The sequence below is a fragment of the Amaranthus tricolor genome, chromosome 14 (genome assembly GCF_026212465.1).
Source record: "Amaranthus tricolor cultivar Red isolate AtriRed21 chromosome 14, ASM2621246v1, whole genome shotgun sequence".
Taxonomy (NCBI): domain Eukaryota; kingdom Viridiplantae; phylum Streptophyta; class Magnoliopsida; order Caryophyllales; family Amaranthaceae; genus Amaranthus; species Amaranthus tricolor.
The window spans coordinates 2,426,656-2,449,176 of NC_080060.1; the positions used below are offsets into that span (position 1 = coordinate 2,426,656).

At 34.5% G+C, this 22,521-nt stretch overlaps 1 protein-coding gene across 1 annotated transcript; it reads left to right on the forward strand.

Annotated features, from left to right (window-relative positions):
• The first annotated feature begins 1,213 nt into the window (after nucleotides 1-1,213).
• On the forward strand, nucleotides 1,214-21,231 carry LOC130799119 (uncharacterized). Its single transcript, XM_057662192.1, has 27 exons — nucleotides 1,214-1,496; nucleotides 1,671-1,736; nucleotides 3,503-3,589; nucleotides 4,382-4,438; nucleotides 4,558-4,622; nucleotides 4,749-4,918; nucleotides 6,108-6,169; nucleotides 6,273-6,356; nucleotides 6,568-6,727; nucleotides 7,542-7,657; nucleotides 8,686-8,814; nucleotides 9,957-10,028; nucleotides 10,148-10,243; nucleotides 12,544-12,621; nucleotides 12,988-13,116; nucleotides 13,439-13,609; nucleotides 14,313-14,513; nucleotides 14,616-14,729; nucleotides 14,824-15,068; nucleotides 16,684-16,756; nucleotides 16,825-17,073; nucleotides 17,721-17,951; nucleotides 18,502-18,593; nucleotides 19,210-19,438; nucleotides 19,958-20,314; nucleotides 20,413-20,486; nucleotides 20,606-21,231. Exons 1-27 carry the CDS (start codon nucleotides 1,398-1,400, stop codon nucleotides 20,700-20,702), a joined length of 3,603 nt encoding a protein of 1,200 aa, XP_057518175.1. The 5' UTR covers nucleotides 1,214-1,397; the 3' UTR covers nucleotides 20,703-21,231.
• The last annotated feature ends 1,290 nt before the right edge of the window (nucleotides 21,232-22,521 follow it).

Here is a 22,521-nt window from a genome sequence, read left to right on the forward strand (position 1 = left end):
GTTTCCAACTTGATGAGTTCAATTAACTAACTATGATAACAATAAACTAGCCTTCGCTAACCAAACTTGACCTTTAATTTCAATTTATATAAGAAGGTAAAACAAATATACCAACTCCAACACCTCCCTCACCATTCTCTCGCCCTAGTCCTACACAAGATCCTCAGCCCTCCCCAGCCCCACTCAACCTATACTAAGCCTCCTTTCCCCTCACCCAGTGCGCTAACTTTCCTCCACCCCTCTCCCTTGCAATGAGCACCAATTCGATTCTTACCATTTGATGATGTGTCAACTCTCATTCAATGTCTTTCATTCGGGCCTCCTAATTTCTTTACAATTTTCAACAACTCTTATAAGATATCAATTCAATTTTTTTTAAGAAACAACCCTCTTAGAACGACTTAATATATATTTAAAAAAACTTATTTATTACATGCATTTATGATATATATATATGTGTGTGTGTGAAGTAGTTCATTGTGGTATATGGAGTAAGTGTAAAATATGTGAAATAGTTAAATAGGAGTTTATGTTTATATTATATATATAAAGTGTATTTGTTTATGTAGATGTTTACTGTACATCAAGTAGGTGTTTATGAGATATGAAGTAGATTTATGGTATCTGAAGTATGCGTTTATGATAAGTCAAATATGTATTTATGTTATGTCGATTAGGTGTTTATTATTTTTTTTTTGTTTTTTTTTAATTATTTTTGTTAAAATTTTGGGCTGGTCCAAAGAAATGGTCCTTCAAATAGACTAGAATCTCTCAAATTAGAATGTTTCAGGGTTTTCACAAATTTTAATAAGACGGTCTCATAATTAAACCATCCTCATTTGCCTGATGTATGTACGTTTAGCGTGTTAAAGTGACCACCTACAATCTTAAAAATTGATCAATTAGAATAATAGGCTAATTATATGGCCCATCACATGGTAACACGATCTCGAGTTGCAATGTTTTTGTTAAACACAATTTGTGGGATACTTGGTATGATATATATAGAGGTAGTCTAAGTAAATAACGGTGATTTGTAATAATAGTAAATATGGAAGAATTTTTGATAGGGTAAGGCTTTTATGATTTTTATTTGTTTTTTTTTTTATTTTGTTTATATTATTAATATTTATTTTATGTTTTTATGATGATTTATAAATGACCTAAATTGATTTGAAATTTTTGATGATTTATATATAGTTGAACAATAAATAATACTATGTTAAATCGGATCACTTAGTGAGTAGTTCATTCGTGCAAGCAGTCCAGAGAAAAACCACCCCAAAAACCTTAAGCTCTACCATTGACGCATTTTTTGTTCCATCTACGGATGCTTAATCACAACTAGATCTGGTTTTTCTCTATCCCCTCTTCCACACTAAACTAGATTTTCGGCAATGGCGGCACATCTCAATTCGTTTCTCTCATTCTTACTACTACTTCACATCACTTCAGCTTATGCCGATTCTATTTATGGATGTGGCGGATTTGTAGAGGTATTCCTTTTGCTAAGTTTTGAATCTTAGTTGTTGAATCAAAAAGTTTCAATTTTAATATTAGTTGAAATCTCAATCAAATTGTTTAAATTGAGTTCATGAAATGTGCATCGACATTTGATTTTTGTTGTGCTTAACTAAATAATGTTTTTGTGGTGCTATATTTGATTTTAGGCGAGTTCGAGCTTGATCAAGTCGAGGAATCCGGGAGATGCGAAATTGGATTACTCTCATATCACGGTATTGTTTGGTGTTTACTCTTTTTTTTTTTTTTTAAGTTGACTTATTTAAAGATTTTTAATTTTTTTTGTGCTGTGATTTAGTTTAAGACCTGTGATTGAGTTTAATGCCATTTTTTAATGCTATGTGGCAGTTCCCTTTAGTGAATAAATTATCAAGTAAATGGCCTTGTGAATTGTGATACTTGATTGGTTTTAGATTAGCATGTGACATGATATGCTGTTGGAGTTTTTGGAGTTCTTTGTACTGATTGTATAACGTTGTATTCCCTTCTCGTATGACTGTATGGATTTTGTTGTTTGTGTGTACGGATGCGGAAAGTTGAACACTTGCTTGCTGTATATTTTACACTTATTTATTGGGGTGGGAGTTTATATATGGAAGATATTATGGATTTTAACAAATAACAACAGTGTAAATATAAGGCTTCAGGCTATGATGGACGGAAAATATATAGAAGAGCGATGGGCTACTTTTGATAAATTTGGTTGATATTAGCAAAGCTAAAAACTGAAGTTGAGAAGAAATTGTGTGAAGCAACCAGTGTTTGACAGTTGTCACATTCAAGGATTTTTTTTGATAGTCCCTGGATGAGGTTACCATCTTCTGTTGGTAATTCAGAACTCTTAAGTATCTCAACACGCTGGTGCATTTTTTTATTTGGCTCTACGTACTTCTGGGGTTTTATTTACTTGCCATGTTGCATGGTAGATACTATTGGTATAACAATTTTGTCTCATAATTTCTCCCCAATATATAAGAACTAACATAGTTAACTAAGATCTCATTAGATTTGTCAATTTTCACAATGTATATATTCTCACAATATCAACTATTTATGCTTTCTTGCTATGAATAATGTAAGATATTATGGATCAAAAAATACATTGGATAGTTTATACTGAGAAAAATTTTCAAACTAATAAACCTAAGGTAATATCTTATAGAAGGCGCTATGAAAACGAAACTCTTGCAGTTGTAATGTTTCTTTTTGGGGCCTTGTTTACTTGGAGTCAGTGTAATGATAACTCGACAGTTAATTCGCTTTTTCTGATTCGTGATTCGCAAGAATATTAGTGAATCATGTGATAGTGCTTGGAGTTATGATTCGATTTGAAGTAACTGTGTTGTTCATCATGAATTTTGGATGAAAGATGTGTATAAAATTTTTCATTAAGTAGCCAAATCTGACTGACTCTTAGGTACTGAAGTTGAGAACACTTTTCCTGAAATAATTATTGGAAAGCTCCTTTGGTGCACATAAACCTGTCTTTTTCTATGTGCCTTATCTGTATCTTTAGCTGATTATGTTACTCTCTGAAAGAACTAAATATTTTTCCAAAGCAAGTTAATGACTTGTTTTTCTTGTAGTTTATAACGGCGTTATACTGCAGTAGTGGGACTAACTTTTACATTCAATGCTTTTGTTTATAATCAGTCACAACAATGAGCCTTATCATTGATTTTTCCTTCTGCTGATACTACTAATGGTTTTGTCCTCACTCCTCAGTTTAGCTGAATGCAACACAGTTGTACTTGTACCTAAATCATAGTGTATAGTATTTTCTCATGTTATTATGTTTTGTTTTTTGTTTTTGCTAAAATTTTCTTTTCCTCAATATATTTTACTCTTCATTATAATAAAATTAAATGCACATTTTATAATTTATTTTTAAATGGTTACTTTGACATCTTTTCATGATCTTTTAAACTTGTGTGGTGAAAAATTGATTTGGCTGACAATTTGTTTTTTTTTTTTGTCTCAGGTTGAGCTTCAAACTCTGGATGGGCTGGTTAAAGACAGGACTCAGTGTGCTCCTAATGGCTACTATTTTATACCTGTTTATGACAAGGTGATTTGAAATTATTGTAAAACAAACCACAAAAGAAAGAGGGAAGGGATTTGAGAAGTGAAAAACGGTTTGGTTTGTATATGGTTGATACAATTGTTTTTGGTAATAGTGGAACCCAATTTTCTATGAGCTTATATTTGTTCAAATTTTTTGAGAAGGTTAGCTGTTCAATTTGAAGGTTGGACATGTCACCCGAGTTTCTTAGGAGAAACTCTAGCTATATAATTGTCTTTGGGACAGTGATTCTGAATCCTGATTGGTAGGGTCTATTGCTTCTGTGGTTCACACGGTTTTTTCCTTGTAAAACGTCGATAGAAGGATAGAGGAAGAAGATTCAAGTATTGAATCAGTTGTTACTCCCTCTGTTACTCTCAATTTGCACCTCTTTCCATTTTAGTTTGTCCCACTCATTTTACACCCTTTTCTTTTTTTTTTTTGGCAATGACTCCACTTTCTTTCTTTAAATCTCATCCACAAACTTATTTTCTCTCTCCAATTTAACCGCTCATTCTATCATACACTTGTTTTTTGTCTTATTCTCCAACCAAATTTCACTTTGCACTAAATTCCACCAAAAATAATTTGGGTGCATTCTCATAGGGGCGGAGGGAGTACTTTGAAGCTTTAATAGAGGGTTCTCTTTTGAGTTTTGACACTTGGTTAGGATACTAATTCAGTAAAATATAAACAGCTGCTAATAACACCTAAATTTTCCAACAGGCCGCCTGTTATCAAAACCCTAAACAAATACTATTTTGCTGGCTTCTTATACCCCACCTTTAATGCGTGCAGGGATCCTTCATAGTTAAGGTGCAAGGGCCTAAAGGATGGTCATGGGATCCAGAAAAGGTTTAGCTCTAATCTAGTGCATAGTGGAATTTGTTTTAAGCAATTTCTCTTTTGTTGCATTATGGTTCTTCAAAAACATTTACAGTTGCTTTGATCTATGCTGAATTTGTTAATTGTAGGTTCCTGTTGTTGTTGACGGCAAGGGATGTAATGCAAATGAAGATATCAACTTTCGGTTCACAGGGTTAGTTAGTTTCTTTAATTCGATTATTATTTTGATCTTTTTAATTTAGCTATTCCTATGCGTGTATTAGTTGATATTCAAGATTTTATATTGGGATGTTTTTGACATTCTCTTGGCCTGTCATAGGTTTTCTTTATCGGGTAGAGTTCTAGGGGCTGTTGGTGGCCAGAGTTGTCCATTGAAAAATGGAGGTCCATCAAATGTAGCTGTAGAGCTTCTATCTTCATCTGGTGATCTCATTTCTACGGCATTGACATCAACATCTGGAGATTACTTTTTCAAGAATATAACTCCTGGTTTGTACCGGTCCTTGCTATGTATCCATCTCTACTATGCATCTCTTTTTGTAATTTGCTTCTCAAGCAGTCAAGCTCACTTCGCTTGGTTAGTTGAACATTGCATATTATATTGAAGCTCTAGGGTAATGTTAGATTGAGTTTTTGAAGATCATTCTTCATTTCCCAACGTAATCATCTAATTGATCAATTGTAAGCTCAAAAACCTTTGGTTGGAGAAATATTTTATGATGTATTTCTTTTAACTGCTAGCTAACAAAGTGAATTTGTAAAAATATGAAATTTTAGTCTTTACTATAGTAAAATGGCTTTCATAGTCTTTTGGTTTTGGATATAATTGATTATAGTGAGTCTTTGTTAGTACAAGGGAAAGACTGTTAATATGACACGTCTAGCCCGCCTACACGGCGCCAGTTAGTGGCCTTGAGTTAATGCAATGTTTTTGTTGTTATTATATGGTGGACTTTTTGAATGGGAAATTATCAAATGACGACTTTCATTCCCCATAGAAGTGTGACAACCTTTTTTTGAGAAAGAACAATAGAGTGATCTATTGAGATGGGAGATACATAATGTTTTGGATCCTTGTAAAAGAGTGATGGTATTGGTAGTATTATTTCAATCTACTAGGTTTGTTGGAATTGGTGAAATAGTGTTCATGCACTTTAATATTTTGCTGGCAGAACCTTGACACAATTATATACATCAATTCTCCTCCTCCCTTTTACCATGTTTTCACTTGAAAACAATCAATGCTCTACTAGTCATGCAACAATGTCAGTGTAGTATAGCTTCTTAGTTTTGAATACCAGCTAGAGAATCAACAAATATTTCAACGTGCATTATGTGTGGACGTGTGGACAATCAGGAATTCCAGTTTCAAGGAATGTGTGGCTTGTTTTTTTGGCAGTGCACGATGAAGTGCATTTTTTCGCCGTCACCCTTAGTTTGGTTATGGTAAACTCAGATGCCATTGGAATTTTATGTTTGCTCTTTATCCTTTCCATTTGAAGCCAGGCACTCTAAGTGAATTTTTAGTCATTTGCCAAATGAATTTTTTCTTTCCTATTGGAGGAGCATTGGTGTCATTCTTATATGTTTTAAGATTCTATCTTTAGCTTCGTCACTCTGAGCCATCTTGACCAATGATCAAATCACAATTTTCTAATTATGTGTTGCTCTGGTGCAGGGAAGTACAGATTGCAAGCTTCCCACCCTGATATGAATGTAGAAGTTATAGGTTCTACTGAGGTCATATGCTTCCATAAATTTCTTTGGTTCATTTCGCAATGCCTTGGCTCTACTAGTTGCTTGTAGAGAAGGATCCAGTTATAATCTTTCTTTTGATATGCAGGTAGAGTTGGGGTTTGAGAACGGTGTCATCGGCGATATTTTCTCTGTTCCAGGGTATGAAATTCGCGGCCATGTCGTAGCTCAGGTATATAGTTTCTTCTATGAGACTGTTAGTTGTTCCAAGAAATTGAAGTTTCTTTAGCTTTGTTTGTTAATGATTTGGATTTTGGACCGTGTAACAACAGACGCGTCTGTGATGTTCTTGTAGTTGCTATAATCAATTTGTATAAACTATTTCTTTTTTCTTGTCTAATCAGCTTCAACAATCCTAATATCAAGCTTATGTCTGCATCTAGGGAAATCCGATCTTGGGAGTTCAGATTTATTTATATTCAGATGATGTTCTGGAAGTTGAATGTCCCCAGGGCGCTGGTCATGGTCCAGGGCAAAGAAACGCTCTTTGTCATTCTGTATCTGATGCAGATGGAAAGTTCACATTCAAATCTATTCCGTGTGGTAAGTCACATTAACTTTTTTCTCTTTTATGGGTTTGTTTTATCGTGGGAGCAATACTTTTACTTTTCCATTTACACTTAACTTGATCTGTTTGTGCTCATATGAGAACAAACTGCCTGCTTATTATCACGAATACATGATCTTATCCATGGGTGTGATAACTTTAGTTTGCTTGTTACTCTTTTCTTGATTTTTTTGAACTTTGTAGATTTGAAGACAAACTACTAATTCGTTCTTCTGAATTTATAATCACAAACAATAATTTCAACCGAGTATGTTGTCAACTGTAGGTTCACTGCTGATGCTTACCTCCCTCCTCTTTCATGTTGCCAATAGCTGTTTATTGGGATTCTAGTTGAGCTTAGTGATATTCAGGCATTTCTTGGCACACAAAAATTTATGATGAAAAGGATGATTTTTGTGACGCTTTTTATTCCCCCCTTTTTTCCAGTTTAGATTCTCTAAATCTGTTTAGTAAATGGCTCTAATGCACTTTGAGTGAGTTATTGCAATAGAAGTTACTGCTCGAGGTATATATGGAAAGTGTCCAGTGATGAGTCATTTGGCACTACGGATGCGTTTGTGTACATCTTTAGCTGATAGTGATCTGTCAGTGTGCCTAATATCATAGTCAAAGCCCAGAGACAAAGTTGAGACCGAGAAACTGTCATTAAACGATATCCATCTGTTGCTGAAATTTTATTGATTATTGCTTTGAACCTTTTATTTTGACTGATTGAATTCATATGTATATGTTATTGATATTTTTGTCTCGCCTAAAATTACTTTGCAAAATTTTCTCTGATTTCTGCAGGGGTTTATGAGCTAGTTCCTTATTATAAGGGTGAAAACACAGTTTTTGACGTATCACCACCTACTGTGGCTATCGCTGTCGAGCATTCTCATGTTACTGTACCACAAAAGTTTCAGGTGTGATGACTTAATGTGGAACAGTTGTTTGTTTAAATTTGCATTTTTCATTTACACATCTGGAAATTTATATACACGTACATAATTAAATACATATATGCTTTTGTTTGTGTATATATGATGTGTATTGAATCATGTGTGCGTGCGTGTGGAGAGAGAGAAACCGGGTAGGGGGACATCCCTTGTAATAAGAATATTTATTTATTATGCAGACTATTACGTCTCTTGAATGTGCAAGTGTCTACAGAAAATATGTGTCGTTCATTTCCAAGTGATTGATTGCGTAATATTAAATGCAGTAAACCTCTTTGTACCTGTCGTTCCTGATTCAGTGTAGGTAGCGTTCCACATTCCCATTTCATAATCGTGTTTCATTTCGTATTACATTTCGTGTAATAACGTTTGCTGCCTAAGAAAGTTAAATAAATAACCGATAAAATAAACTTGCAAAATTTGAAGCCAGCAAAACCCCCTTTTTTCCTAAATATGTTTGTTTTGTGGATTCAAGAAGTCAACTCCTATATTTTCCTTTTCAATTGCCTGTTTTAAGTTGGCCATTTCTTTTTGATTGTTATGGTCTATGCCTTTATGGTTGTAATATATGGATGATCTGTGGGTTTACTAAACTGAACTAAACAGCTGAATTGATTGGACTGGCGAAACTATCTTGAAACGAGCTTAACTGAATTGATGCCACCCTTCCAGAAAACATACCTTTCCTTTTTATGACTATTAACACTCTACAGATTAGTTGCGTTTTATTTATTCTTCTTAGAGGGGAGAAAATGCTAAATAAGGAATGAGGAAGTAGGATTCTGACATGCCAATCAGTAGAATGTTTGAAAAGAGAACATGATTTGTCTTTTAAGTCCCGTGTTTGAAACTACTTTTTTTGTTGTGTGATAAAACCTCTTGATTTTTTAAATCCTCTTGATCCTTGTTTTGGAGTTTTTGGCCATAATCCTACATTTCAGGTTCAGTTGTCCATAACTCCTATCTGATGTGTGGCTTTCATATTATCTCTGTAGGTGACTGGATTCTCAATTGGCGGCAGAGTGGTGGATGGGACTGGTGCTGGAGTAGATGGTGCTAAAGTTTTAGTAGATGGTCAAGAGAGATCTGTCACTGATGAAAATGGATATTACAAGCTTGATCAGGTATCCTTAGCAAGTGAAGAGATGAATTTGTTTCCTTATTATAGTATGGTAAAAAATTTCAGCAGCAAGCAATGCATTTACTGTAGATGGTTGCAGATTTCATCTAATCATTCTATAAATACTTCTACAAAGATTATGCACTGACAAGTTCATCAAATTTGATAAAAACTGTTTAGGTTAACTAATTCTCTCTTTTTCACTCGAATATTTTCATTCATTTGGCTAAAGTTAATCGTTGAAGAACTTATTCTTTACCTTGCCGAGAGTCAATCTTTAGCCTCGACAATAATGCCATGAAGTGTTGTGTTACATCTAACTAATATGGTTCATAATAGCATTATATTTCTGATTTATGAACTAGTGTATCATCAGTTTGCTGACATCCAAAGTTCCTATGCACACAACATTTTTTTATGCTTATGCATATATTTTATCTGATGTAATATTGGTTATTGGTTTTTCTCTTGTATGGTAATGGCCTCCTATCCAATCCGGGCTTTCTCATATATGTTTGCTCTGGATCGTGCAACTATTATAAGATATTGTGAAGTTGTACTCCTTTTGCCTACCACTTATATTTAAATGAGATATCCAAAAACGTGTTCAAGTTTATAATAAAGATTTAGAAAAGCATTTAAATGTCTACATTCTACATGGCCCAACGCTCATAAATCAAATGATGATTGGGTATAAGTGTGAAGTTGCAGATGATGTTTGCAATCAAAAGTCATTAACAACATCTTTGTTTTTACAAGGGTAATGTTGTGTATGTCTGATCCCATCAAACCTCTCCTAGGTGGAAACCACTCAATACCTTTGGAGTAATTGAATATTGTAATGGCATTTTTAATATGGTATAGCTGTACACGTGAAAGGAAAAGTGAGACACATTATAAGAAATGATTTTTCTGATTTCTTTCTTTCTCAAACCATAAGATGTAATCTACCAGGTTATAAATCGTTAGACTTCATGTTTACAGTTTATACGTCTGTTTAAATAGTTTTGAAAGCATATAGGTCCTGTAAGGCTGTAACTGTTCCTTTTTACTGCTGCTTTTTTCTATTGCTGCTGGAAGCATGGCTTTCGCATGTTTGTTTGATTTAGTGGTCAATATACTTTGTTGATGGTGCTCTTCCTTCAGGTTACTTCTAACCGTTATGCCATAGAAGCTAATAAGAAGCATTACAAGTTTGAAACTTTGAGGGATTTCCTAGTAAGAAACTAATATATCTTTCAAAGCTTATTTCTTTGCGTTAACCTTTTTCAAATAGCATGGTGGAGCCCAGTTAATATGATTTACAGATTTTTGTGATTATTTGTGTTTACAACTAGGTTCTACCCAATATGGCTTCTATTCCTGATATCAGAGCTGTGTCTTATGATGTCTGTGGTTTCGTGCGAATAGCTGAAGCTGGCTATAAGGCTAAGGTAGTTTCATATTTTCTCTCTTTCAAATCTATTTGACTTTTCTGTAAAAAAATTATAATTGTTATGTCATTCAGCTCCAGTAGGTAGGAACATTAATGCATACTTTTGTATCATCTTGGTTTGTTCACGTTCCTGTTTCTAATTCTAAGTTGTTTGGTAGCTACCTTGAGAAGTTCATTCGGAGGCCTGAGAGCTGAGTGATGTTTGAGGAGTAGAATTACCATGTTTTTGGGGCAGTGGATGGGTTTATAAGCTGAAATCTTGAATTGAGATTCTTCGGCATTTGTGGTGAACAAGGAATCGTGTATGGTGATTCTCAAATTGAAAAACATGATAAGGCTAGAGTAAAATTGAGACCGACAATTAATTGACATCTGCTTGTAAATATCTCATCTGCCTCCAACTAAGACTACTATGTTGCTCTTTTGAGTTTCCGTAACGTGGCAAATTTCTGCTGACATGATTCTTTTCATGCTTATCATCGTGGTAAGTTATAAAATCTCTATACTGTGGTGATGCGACTGATATTTTGCACTATGAATTTAATATACAACTTTTGCAAGTTCAGACTAGTTCAAACAAGTTCCAAAATTCCAATATCTTCTCATTGTCGTCTGGAACCTATCTATTTCTTTCACTTGCCATTTTGTCCATTCTTAATGGCGGCATAAATTTGCTCATCGTAGTGAGGAAAGCTAAATAGACAAAGTGTCTCATTTTTGAGTTTGCATTATGTCAAGCTTTCTGACCTGCAACAAACTCTCCAACAGCAAACAACCAAAACAGCAAGCAATTGAGAATTACAGAAAAGAAGAAAAGAAAAGCAGAGAACAGAGAAAAGTAGAGAAAAGATCGCTTGTATTATGTATAGAGAGCAGTGTGCCCCCCTGAGTTCTTCGACTGACTCAGTAACTCCAAGTGTGAATACACCTCTATATTGTACTACAAGCCTACCTAGATCTTAATTCTCTATTTCATTATATAGGCAAGTACAATCCTCTAGAATTGTACAGCTCAAACATGTAAAACAGAAATTGTATATATAAAAACAGAAAGATGTTTTCTCAACAAAATTCTTGATGAAGTTACTTTTTACCCCTTCTAGTATAGACTTGCTGAATTCTGGGCTTTTCGTTAGTCATGACACATTACCTTCAACATCCTAGGCTAACCCATTTTTAGGTCTCATATTGGGTACTTTGTGGGGACTGAAATCAGAAAAGGTAGGTTTAATGCTTTAGGTTACAGATAGCATAGGCAGGAATAGGATGAAATGAGCAAGCCTTGTAATGTAAGGACAAATTTCCTATATCTTTTGGCTTTGTACTTTCAAGTTTCCAAGTAACACACCAACAAATTACAACAATTCCAAAGCATCAATTCCAACAATATGGGATCGGCTACTTGATCCAAAATGTTTTAATGTGAGATCGTCATTGACAAAGATTGTATATTTTTTTTGAAGAAATAATCATTCTGACTGTACTGAATTTTTGCATAAAGATATAAATATTGCTATGTTTTCTCTATCATGGACAGTGTCTCGGTCCCAAAGTTTCAAGCATTTACGTGTTAGACTCTCACTCTCTCAGACATGTGTTGGACACCGACACTTAGTTCTGTCCAGTTGTCGTAGATGAAAGGGTTATAGATTGTAACAAAGACCATAGAATTCTAAAAGGCGTATTCATTTTTGTTTGTTCGACATTAATTTCAAACTTTGGGAAGAGGTATTGCGGCTGTGCAGGAAACCATTTGTACCTTTCTCGCTTATGAAGGTTTCTATTCGCATAAGAGTAGACTTGAGAGTTCTTACTTCTTTAAGTGTATTTCTTATCCTCCATGTTGTGTGAGACTGGTCGTTCAGAGCAGTACCTGTATATGTCATGTTCTGATATGAAAGGGTTCATAGCTGTGGCGTGTGGCGATGTCATATTTATCTGTTTCTACGGGATTATCTTCCTTTTTTTTTTTTTTTTTTTTTTCCATTTTGGTACTTTGATCTCCTAGGTTGAGGAATATTTCTATGAGAAAAAGAAATAATCTACAAACAACATCACTAAGGGTCATGAGGTCACTGACATATTTGTGTGTTTAATTGTTTGTAAATAAAGTGATTTCAGAGAGCTAGGTTTGGTTCATCTATTATCATGCTTGTTACAGTACAACTCATCATTTGCCACTGATTTTTCTGGAAACGGATTTATCTTTTCTGATTTAGCATATGTTGGGACCCTATATATGCCTGAGTTTCCTTACAGATCTTGCTAATTCTACTTTTTTTTTTTTTCTGGATTCAGGTAGCTTTAACCCATGGACCCGAGAGCGTTAAACCTCAAGTGACCCAGGCAGATGAAAATGGAAAATTCTGTTTTCAGGTATGCTTGATATTATTCACACTCGTGTTTACCTTTATTTCCAAGATTTTCATCCAGATGACTAGTGTTCTTCATGCTGTTAGTTCATATGGTTATGCAAATTTTCATCCAGGTGACTTCTGTGATGATGATGATGATATATTGCCTCAATCGTTTTGTCTATATTTTTTTGCTTTGTTCTTGTTATTTTTCCTGCTATTTGGAGATTGATGTTTATGGATTTCATTGCATTGTTTTCTGATCTTGTGGTATGTGTGAAATGACTGTACCATAATTTTGCACTTCTCTGTTACGTTGTTATTTAGTATGATTTTTGTAAATTGCTCTCCAGTGTGAACATTTAGTAATTTACTTTTACCTTATTAGGTTCCACCAGGTGACTACCGTTTGTCTGCCTTGGCATCTTCCCCTGAGAATACTCCAGAAATCGTGTTTTTGCCTCCTTATACTGATGTCAGCATTAGAAGTCCAATCCTGAATATTGAATTTTCTCAGGTAGGTAGTCTCTTCTTGAAAGTGTTCATACATCGTATTTCATTCTCCTTTATTTTTTGTGTCAATCTTCTGATGTTAGTTACATGTTCTAATTTCTGAGTCTGATCACCCCGAAAAGGCTTATTTTTAATCATATTGGTGCTGAGCACTGGACTGCATAGGAAACATTTAAAATCAAATTGGAAGTTGGGTTTTTCTTTTCTATTGACACTTCATTAACATGACTTTTATTATCAAATTCAGGCATATTTTTTCATATTCTGCATTTTGAACGGAAAAGTAAAATTCAGCATTTTCTGATGTATGTTTGTGGAATTTTCAGGCACAAGTAAATATTTATGGAGAGGTTGTGTGTAAGGAGAAATGTGGCTCATCTATTTCCATCACACTAGTGAGATTAGGTACAAAAAGTAACAAGAGGATGGTCAGGTTGACTGATGAGAATAACAAGTTCACCTTTTCAAATGTCTTCCCTGGAAAGTACAGGATTGAGGTAAAATAGTTGCATTGAGCCTTCTGAAATTTGCAATTGCTATAGCTCTTTTGTAATTTTCATTAACTAGATGCCAGGATTGTTTAAACTGCATCAGAAATTGAAAATTTGAAATCATTGTTTTACTCATGCAAGCCATATTGTCCAGATTTGTTTTGCACTTGAGTTTTATCCTGCTATGCTACCTGTTCAATGAAAGATGGTTCTTTAGATATTTGAGGGTTTGATTCCTTTTTTTGTTGCTTTTTCTGGTTATCTGATACTTGGTAAATTGCCAACTTTTTCTGTATGATTCAGTTTTTTTGATCAGTATACATAATAATAATGGGGGCATTTCTCTTTTTACTTGAATTGCTAATTTTACCTTGTATTTTAAATGGAGATTGGATGTAGCTTTTCAAAGATGAATATTCGTCGTTTTTGTAAACAGTTGTTGATTTACAATCACTTGCATCCAGATTTGGAGTCCTCATCCGTTTGGGGATAAGCCTTTTGCATTGTTATATTCTTCAGACTTGTGCATCACTTTTCCATAGAATATTTGAAAATTGTTATTTGGATGCTTATTTCAAGCGTTATGATGGAGTTTCTCTCATGCTATCTATGTGTATCCTTCTTTAAACAAATATTGAAAAAAGTGATTGTAAATTTACTTGGATGACATTTATCGTAACTCCTATCTGGTTATGTTTCTATTAATTAGGCCAAGTATGCTCCTTCTGATTCCCTGGAGGCAGATAGATGGTGTTGGGAGCATAGCTCTACTGATGTCGTTGTTGGTACAGAGGATCTTGAAGGGATAGTGTTTTCTCAGAAAGGTTACTGGCTTGATGTCACTTCTTCACATGATGTAGATGCTCGGTTGATCCAGCCAGAAGGAGAGCCTGTACTTATAAAAATTAAGGTGGCTGTTCTGAGCAAATATACTTGGTTGGATTCCAAACTTAATTTTATGGTCATTAATTTGCTGTACTCTTAACAATGGGCCCTTTATTTTCAATTGCAGAAAGGATCTCAACGCTTTTGTGTGGAGTCGCCTGGGATTAATAAATTAGAGTTTGTCAACACTTGCATTTTCTTTGGGAGCTCTTCCATTGATATTGATACAGGAAATCTAACGGTATGGTGCTTATTCTTCTATACTATATGATTTTTTAATTCCTTTCTGCTCAATCTCTCTTTGTACTCATTTTCTTTTACAATTTTGTCTGTAGCCTGTTTATTTGAAAGCAGAAAAATATCTTTTGAAAGGACAAATAAGTGTTGATCGTACCTCAGTTACACCAATTAATCTTCCAGAGAGCATTTTAATTGATGTCTTAGACAATGGAAATAGTGTTGACGGGACAATTGCCAGACTTGTACCAAATCAAAATGAAGACTCAAATGTTTTTGTGTATGAATATTCTATGTGGGTTAATCGTGGGGCGAAAATCACTTTAATTCCAAGTGACTCAAGGTATTTCTAAATTATGTCTTTCCATCAAGTCTTGAAGCAATCAGATGCAATTTTCTGTGTTTAGGAATGTCATCTTATGATGCATGGTTTGTCTGCTTATAGTCTTTATTTCTGTGTATACCAATGTTGATTTATGTTTTAATGCGTAAGCTTGATCACATAATTCTTCCTTAGTTAATTAAGAGTCTTGCTAGAAACGCTTCTCTCTAACCATGAAGCTAGTATTCTGAAGATAAAGAAGTTTGCAATGATAGAAGATGGATAACATCATAATAGCGTGACACATGTGGAATGTGCAAATAAAGGGAATCTTTCTTTCTTTCTTCTGTTTGTTTTGATAGAGGGAGTTTTTCTCATCCTTGATGCTTTAAAGGTCTTTGAAATTAACTTTCTTAACATATTGTCTTGTCATCAATTTCATCCTCGAATGTTAGCTCTCATTTTTAATGCTATATGATATACTATCTCGAAGATCATTAGCCTCTTTTTTGGTGGCAAATCTTTTTTCCTAGACATTCGTGCTACTGTTTCTCAGAGGGCTGCGCCGTGTGGCTTTGATCTCTGACTGTGTTGATTCTTTATCACGTGATGTGGATTGTTCCATAATTTCTGTTATAATCTAGATTCATGCTTTGATTGAATGTGAAAAATTCAAAATTTTGAAGTTGTCACAGTGATTACCAAGCTGAAAACCTTCCTATGATCTTGCCTTTGGCAGCGCGTGTGTTACAAGCCTACAACTGTGATGAATTTATTTTCGAATCTTAATAACGCCAACCTTGTAGGTCAATGTCATTCCTATAATGAAACTCCTTTTCCCTTTCTAATAATGAGTTTCCTTTTTGATAAAATTGGACAACGAATATTTTAATACTGTTGCGTAATATTACCAATTTGATAATGTTCAGTGTATCTTTGTTTTTATCCATGTTTTGAATTGTTAGTAACTATGTTTAATGTTGCTTTCAATTATTATATGTAGGCCAATTTGAGCAATCCTTTGTCATTGGGGAAGTGTTGGGGATTGGGTGTTTGTAACAACCTTTTGCTGGATGTGATGTTTGAGATCGTTTAAGTGACAAAGAAATGTTGAGCAACCTGATACTTTATCCTGCATTTACAATGCACGTGAGCTGGCCCAGTTGGATAAAACCCCCTTGATGCCTAAGTCAGTACTTCTGTAGCAAAAGGGTTTGTCACTTGTCACTATAGTTTTCTTGAATCTCTAGTGGCATAAATTCAGGAAAATCAGTGTCTGTTTGGTGATGTGAGATCCTTTATGAGAGATTCATTCATCATGCTATGGATTTTTTGTGAGTACTTTAGAGGTAGAAATTCATTAATGTCTACTTGGTGGGCTAAGCGTAGTATTTATATGAGTGTTGGGGTAAAACCTAGGAGTTTCGTGGTCATACTTTAACATGTGACCAATGGTAGGTATATGTGTGGAAATTTTGATGTGACAGCTTATCCTCCAAGTCTAATCTTTGTCACAGAGGGTCCCTCCTTGATGACCTTGGCTATAACAGTACACATGCTGATAATGGAATGCCATGTAATTATGCTTCTTCTGGAGCATTCTGACCCTCTCTTAATCTTATGTTTGATTCTGCAGAACCTTGACTTCAACCGCAGCTTCAAGCACAAATGGAATAAAAAAGATTTTGTTCTACCCTAGACAACATCAGGTAAGCTTGGTGTACATTGCTGTAAACTTTTACCTATTGTGGCTTTCTAATCCATCCATCTTCGCCAGATCTCAGTTTCACATGATGGTTGTCAGAACTCTGTTCCTTTGTTTACTGGCCGCTCGGGCCTTTATATTGAAGGATCTGTCTCTCCCTCAATTTCTGGTGTAACTGTCAGGATTGTGGCTGATGGAGACAGCCAAAATGCTCTACTTAAGAAAGGTGAAATTGCTCTTGAAACATCAACTGGACCTGATGGTATCTTCATAGCTGGCCCTTTGTATGATGACATAAGTTACAACATTGAAGCTTCTAAGGTTAGTTATCTTCCGGTTTTTTTTTTTTTTAAATTATAGTTGTGAAATGGGCTAGTTTGCTTCTAAAGGATAGCGTAAAATGTCACATATACTGCAATTTTAATTAGTCATACCCACCTAATATATATATTGAAATATGACCTTATTAGCTATAAAATCGCTCCCTAAAAAGGAAAAATATAACCAATAACTAGAAATAATGTGACTCATGAAGTGCAAAACATAAAAGTAAACTAGAGCAAAAATTGACAATTATTTTAGATTTGCAGCCTGGAAGATTTGAAATTCAAACTTCTTACAACGTGCTTAGAGGATTTTCTGACCGAGCTATCATCAATCTAAGCTTATTTATTCAATGTAAAAGTATATATTTTTTCGGAGAAAAAAACTAATAGGGGTAGCGCTTGCTCTTCCCCTTTGCTACAATGTAGCATTGTCTATACTATGGTGTATTTACGTATTGATGCAATATGTGTTTTAGTGGGTTTAGTCATTTTATCCTTAATGATGACGAGTTGATGAAAATATGAATGTTTAAGGATAACAGTTCCTTGCCAATTTGTTCCAATAGTGTTTTTATTTGTAGATTATTGTTTGCTATTTTTGTGCTTACTTGGTGGATCATAATGTGTTTTCTATTTGTGCAGCCTGGCTATCATTTAAAATTTGTTGGGCCTAATTTCTTTTCCTGCCAGAAGCTTGGTCAAATTTATGTACACATACACTCTAATGAAGTCACTGAAGAGCCTTTTCCTTCAGCTTTATTGTCCTTAAGCGGCGATGATGGTTACAGAAACAACTCCATTACAGGAGTTGGTGGATATTTTACTTTTGAGAATTTATTTCCTGGTAGTTTCTATCTCCGTCCTTTGCTAAAGGTATATGCTGAAAACACTGCTCTCTTACCATTTTAAAAAAGATAGTTAATGTGGTTTGATCTTTTGAGCTGACTGCTGTCTCTGTAGTTACATCTATAGATTTTTTTATTTTTATTTTTTATTTATTTATTTTTTTTTCTGGTCATTACTATTCTGGTCCTGCCTCTTTGCCATTACAAGGGCTAGCTTTGTACATCTGATTCCCCTACCCTGCTTAGGAGGGAGTGACTTTAGTGGAAATGGGGCATTGTAATGTTGCTGTGCTGCTCGCGTGATATCTTTTGAGAATGATGAATTTTCATTTCACTGAGTTTATTGTGTTTGAAATGAATCTGGCATCACATATTCATATAATTCCTTGTTAACATATTGTTTGTGATGAGTACCTTCTTCTCATGCCGGAGGTTGGGATTTGAGAAGGGTGGCACCAATGATCCACCCACCGTAGATAGTCCTTAGTTAGATAATTAAGTGTTGGTTTTTGATTGTCCTGATTAGCTTTTTGATCGTCCAACTTTCTGGTGTTAACTGAAGAATATGATGCTTTCAGGAATATGCTTTCTCTCCTCGTGCACAACCAATTGAACTTGGATCTGGGGAGTCTAAAGAAGTTGTCTTTGAGGCTACTCGTGTTGCTTACAGGTTTGGAACTCTCTTGGATGGATTTACTTCCATATATGCCACTTTCTCTGACAGAAGAGGTTTATCTTATCTTATTTATAATAGTTGCAGTTCAGAGTGCATATGGATTATGAATTTCAGGTTTTAATTGCGTTTATGATTGCAAAATCAGGATAATATTATGTAGTACGTGCTCCTCACACACACTAATATTTAATCTGTAAAGTCATAAGCGTGATTGTGGAATAGAAGAAAGACTCATGAAAACAGAGCACTGGTATTAAAAGAGCTTGCACAGGCAGTAAGAAAAGAAATAAGAACACACTTTGTATCTGCTGCATGATGGATGGATATACTGGAAACTAGTCTATTTGGCATCCTTTATCCTGAATAGATGGAAAAGGATATTCCAAGCAAGTTTTCATAATGGTCTTTCCATACCTTATGAGATGGTTTTTTTCTTGTTAATTGTCTGGATAGGGAAGTATATGCAAAAAATCTGTGCCAGTCAGCAAGATGTGGTTTCTACTTGGCTTTTTTTTAGTATAGCATTGTACATGATTTTACCCAGATTAAATCTTGTCACTCTTCTCAGTAACATACTACTTCTTGGATCTAACTGTTGTATTTCCGACAGTGCTATGGGTGTGGTGACTTTGTTGTCCGGACAACCTAAGGAGGGTATTCCAATTGAGGCACGCGCAGAGTCAAAAGGCTACTTTGAGGAAACAACTACTGATTCATCTGGATTCTACCGATTGCGTGGACTTCTCCCAGACACAACCTATGTGATCAAGGTAGCTAAAAGGAGTGATTTGTCCAGTGCTGGGATTGAGCGTGCATCTCCAGAATCTATTACTGTGAATGTAAGCCTCATGCTTTTGCCAATTGCTATGCAATGGCCTAAAATCTGCATTGTTATTTCAAAACTTCATAAATTTGGCTGAAGGGGTAATGCCTTTTCCCTGTGAAAACTAAAGAATTCTTTTTGTATCCAAAATTGATATTTAAATTGAGGCTCTTCGCCTTGTTGGTTTTTCGTAGGATTTTGTTTCTATGACTCTTCAACAGTTTGTGTTTTCTTTCATTTATTTTGGTGACCTGCTGTTGATAGAGTTTGCTCTTTTAGCTTTTCTGTTGTATTACGCATTACTACTCTGTCCCTATTAGATTGGTACTGATAGTGATATTTCCCCTTACAATGTCACTATCAGTAGCAATCTCAAAGGAACGAAGGGAGTATTATAGAAATCTCCATTCTGGAATCATTAAGAGACTACTTATGTCTCCTTAAAAAGCTTTGCTTATCGCTTAGAAATAATTTCACGGTTCACTTTATTGTTGTTACCATTGGATATATTTAATTTGCGGTGTTATGTTCTTAGGTTGGCTCTGAGGATATCAAGGGGCTGGATTTTGTAGTTTTTGAAGAGCCTGAGCAAAGTATTTTGAGTTGCCATGTTGAGGGTGAAATTATTGCGGAATTAGATTCACATCTTTTCGTGGAGGTTAAGTCAGGAATTGAGCCATCTAAGGTTGAGTCTTCCTTCCCTCTGCCACTATCTCGCTTCTTCCAGGTTAAAGATTTGCCCAAGGGTAAGCACCTGCTGCGGCTTCGATCAAATCTCCCATCAAGCAGCTATAAATTTATTTCCGACGTAATTGAGGTCGACTTAGAAAAGCATAGACACGTTCATGTTGGCCCTCTTCGATACAGAATAGAAGAGGATATTCAAACACAGGTTTGTTTCAGTTTTTAAGTAATAAACTCTGGATCGGTTAATGTGTGCTTCAGATCTATGGCAGTTCTTTGTTTATAAAAATCACTTGTTTGTCACAGGAATTAACAGCAGCCCCAGTTTTTCCTCTTGTAGTTGGAGTTTCAGTTATACTTCTTTTTATGACTATGCCACGGTAATGCTATTTCCTCCTTGCCCTCCAGTCAGATTCATTCTTCGTCTTGAGACTATTGTAACTAAAATGCATTTCGATAAACAGATTGTATTGACGTTTTTTTGGCTATTATTGTACAGATTAAAAGATTTGGTCTCAGGCATAGTCGTGTCAGGACCCACTTTTACGGCAAAAAAAGAACCAAGGAAGCCAGTTCTACGCAAAAAGACGTACTGAGATATCCTCGGACTTTGAATAGTAAGTGAAGTACAGTTCACAAGATTGATATCACGAATTGATGAAGAGCTGAATTGTGTGAGACCGAAACAGTGGACGAGCTCCTCGAAGAAAGAACTTAGGTACACAAATATGGCTTCTGCATAAGTTGTAGAAGCCGATCAGGTGGACATTCTTTGTAACGTAACTTATTCCTCTCAGCGATTTTGCCTACAAGATATCTTAGAGTTTATATGACATGACGCCTAGGCCACAGCCACAATGTTGACTCGATCCGATGCTTATTGTTTGACCATGATGTTTAGTTGTGGGCTCCACAATTTTCCGATCAAATGCAATTCCTTTTAATCAGTTGTACGCTTCGATCGATACTTATCTTGCTTGAGATAATACAATGAATAAATCAGAAACCACTGTCGAGGATTAGATGATGTGCATTAGTTTTGGCTGGCAGGTTTTGTGCTTACGGATTTAACTGTTACTACAGTTTTAGATTCTTAGATAAACAATGAGTTTTTATTGGTGGGAACACTAGTGCTTTTGCAACATTACTACCGTTTTATATTTATGTTCATCATTCCTCCATGAAAAGGGACACGAGGCAATTAATGGTCAAATTGAGGAAAAAAGAGTATATTACACATACAATCGAGGAAAAATTAAGCAATCGGATATCAATATTTTCGTTATTTAAATTTTTTTTTAAACTAAAAATAAAGAAAAGCTAATTTTTTTTGTTTAAGCAAATGGAAAGTTTTAATTTTATTAAAGGAGGCAGGTGTATTATTCCCAAAATGAACAAATTGTCTCGTTATTCAATATGCAAATCGTCTTAAATTTTTCTCTGTCCTATGGGTTTTGCTATTTTTTACTTTATATTTTTTATTTTTAGTTTTTTTAAATTTTTTAAAGTTTTCATCCATAACATTAATTTATCCTTTCATTTCAAAATTTTATTTTTATCTTCTATAAACTATCTAATTTCCTTCATTAGATTGCTCTTAAATTGTAATTATTGAAGAAAAGTAAAAGTAATGGAAGGGAGTAGTTTTACTTGGTTACCGATTAATTTGGATATCCGGTATCGAAAATGGGATATCCCGGAGCATGATATCCCAAATTAAATAGGTAGGTGTAGTCTAGAAGTTTCTATGTTTTGACTTTTTGACTTATGGAAATTTTTGTTTTTTATGGAAGTATTTCTATTTTGTCTCACCTTTCTAGTCTACGGAATTGTTGTATTTTTGTCTTTGACCTTCCGTACATTAGTAACTTCAGTATTTTCATATTTTAAAGTATTGAGTAGAACCGTAGAAGTATTGAATAGTGTCTAAAAAAATATTGAATAAAGCCATCTAAAATAAATTTGATGTATAATTAAATTAGGTTTTGTCTTGATTTTAAAAGTTGATTTATATTGATGTAAAATTTAATTTGGACATAAGATTTAATTTTAACTCATAAAAACGAATTCAATAATACGAATTATATAGTTATTACGTGAGATTTTACAGTAGTAATATGTCGGATAAACTACATTATTCTATCAATTGCAGCAAATTTTTAATTTTTTGTCACAAAAGTATGAGAAAATGAAAAAGTTGATATTACTACCATCACCATGTGCAAGTGGTGAAGTAATTGTTAGATTTTAAAGTAAGTATCATTATCAACCCATTACTCAATCATTCCATTTAATTCATTAGTTTATTATATATATATATATATATATATATATATATATATATATATGGTCAAGTTTCAATGAAAACCAAGCTTATATGAGAACTGTGAGAACCAATCTCTTCGATAAAAATGT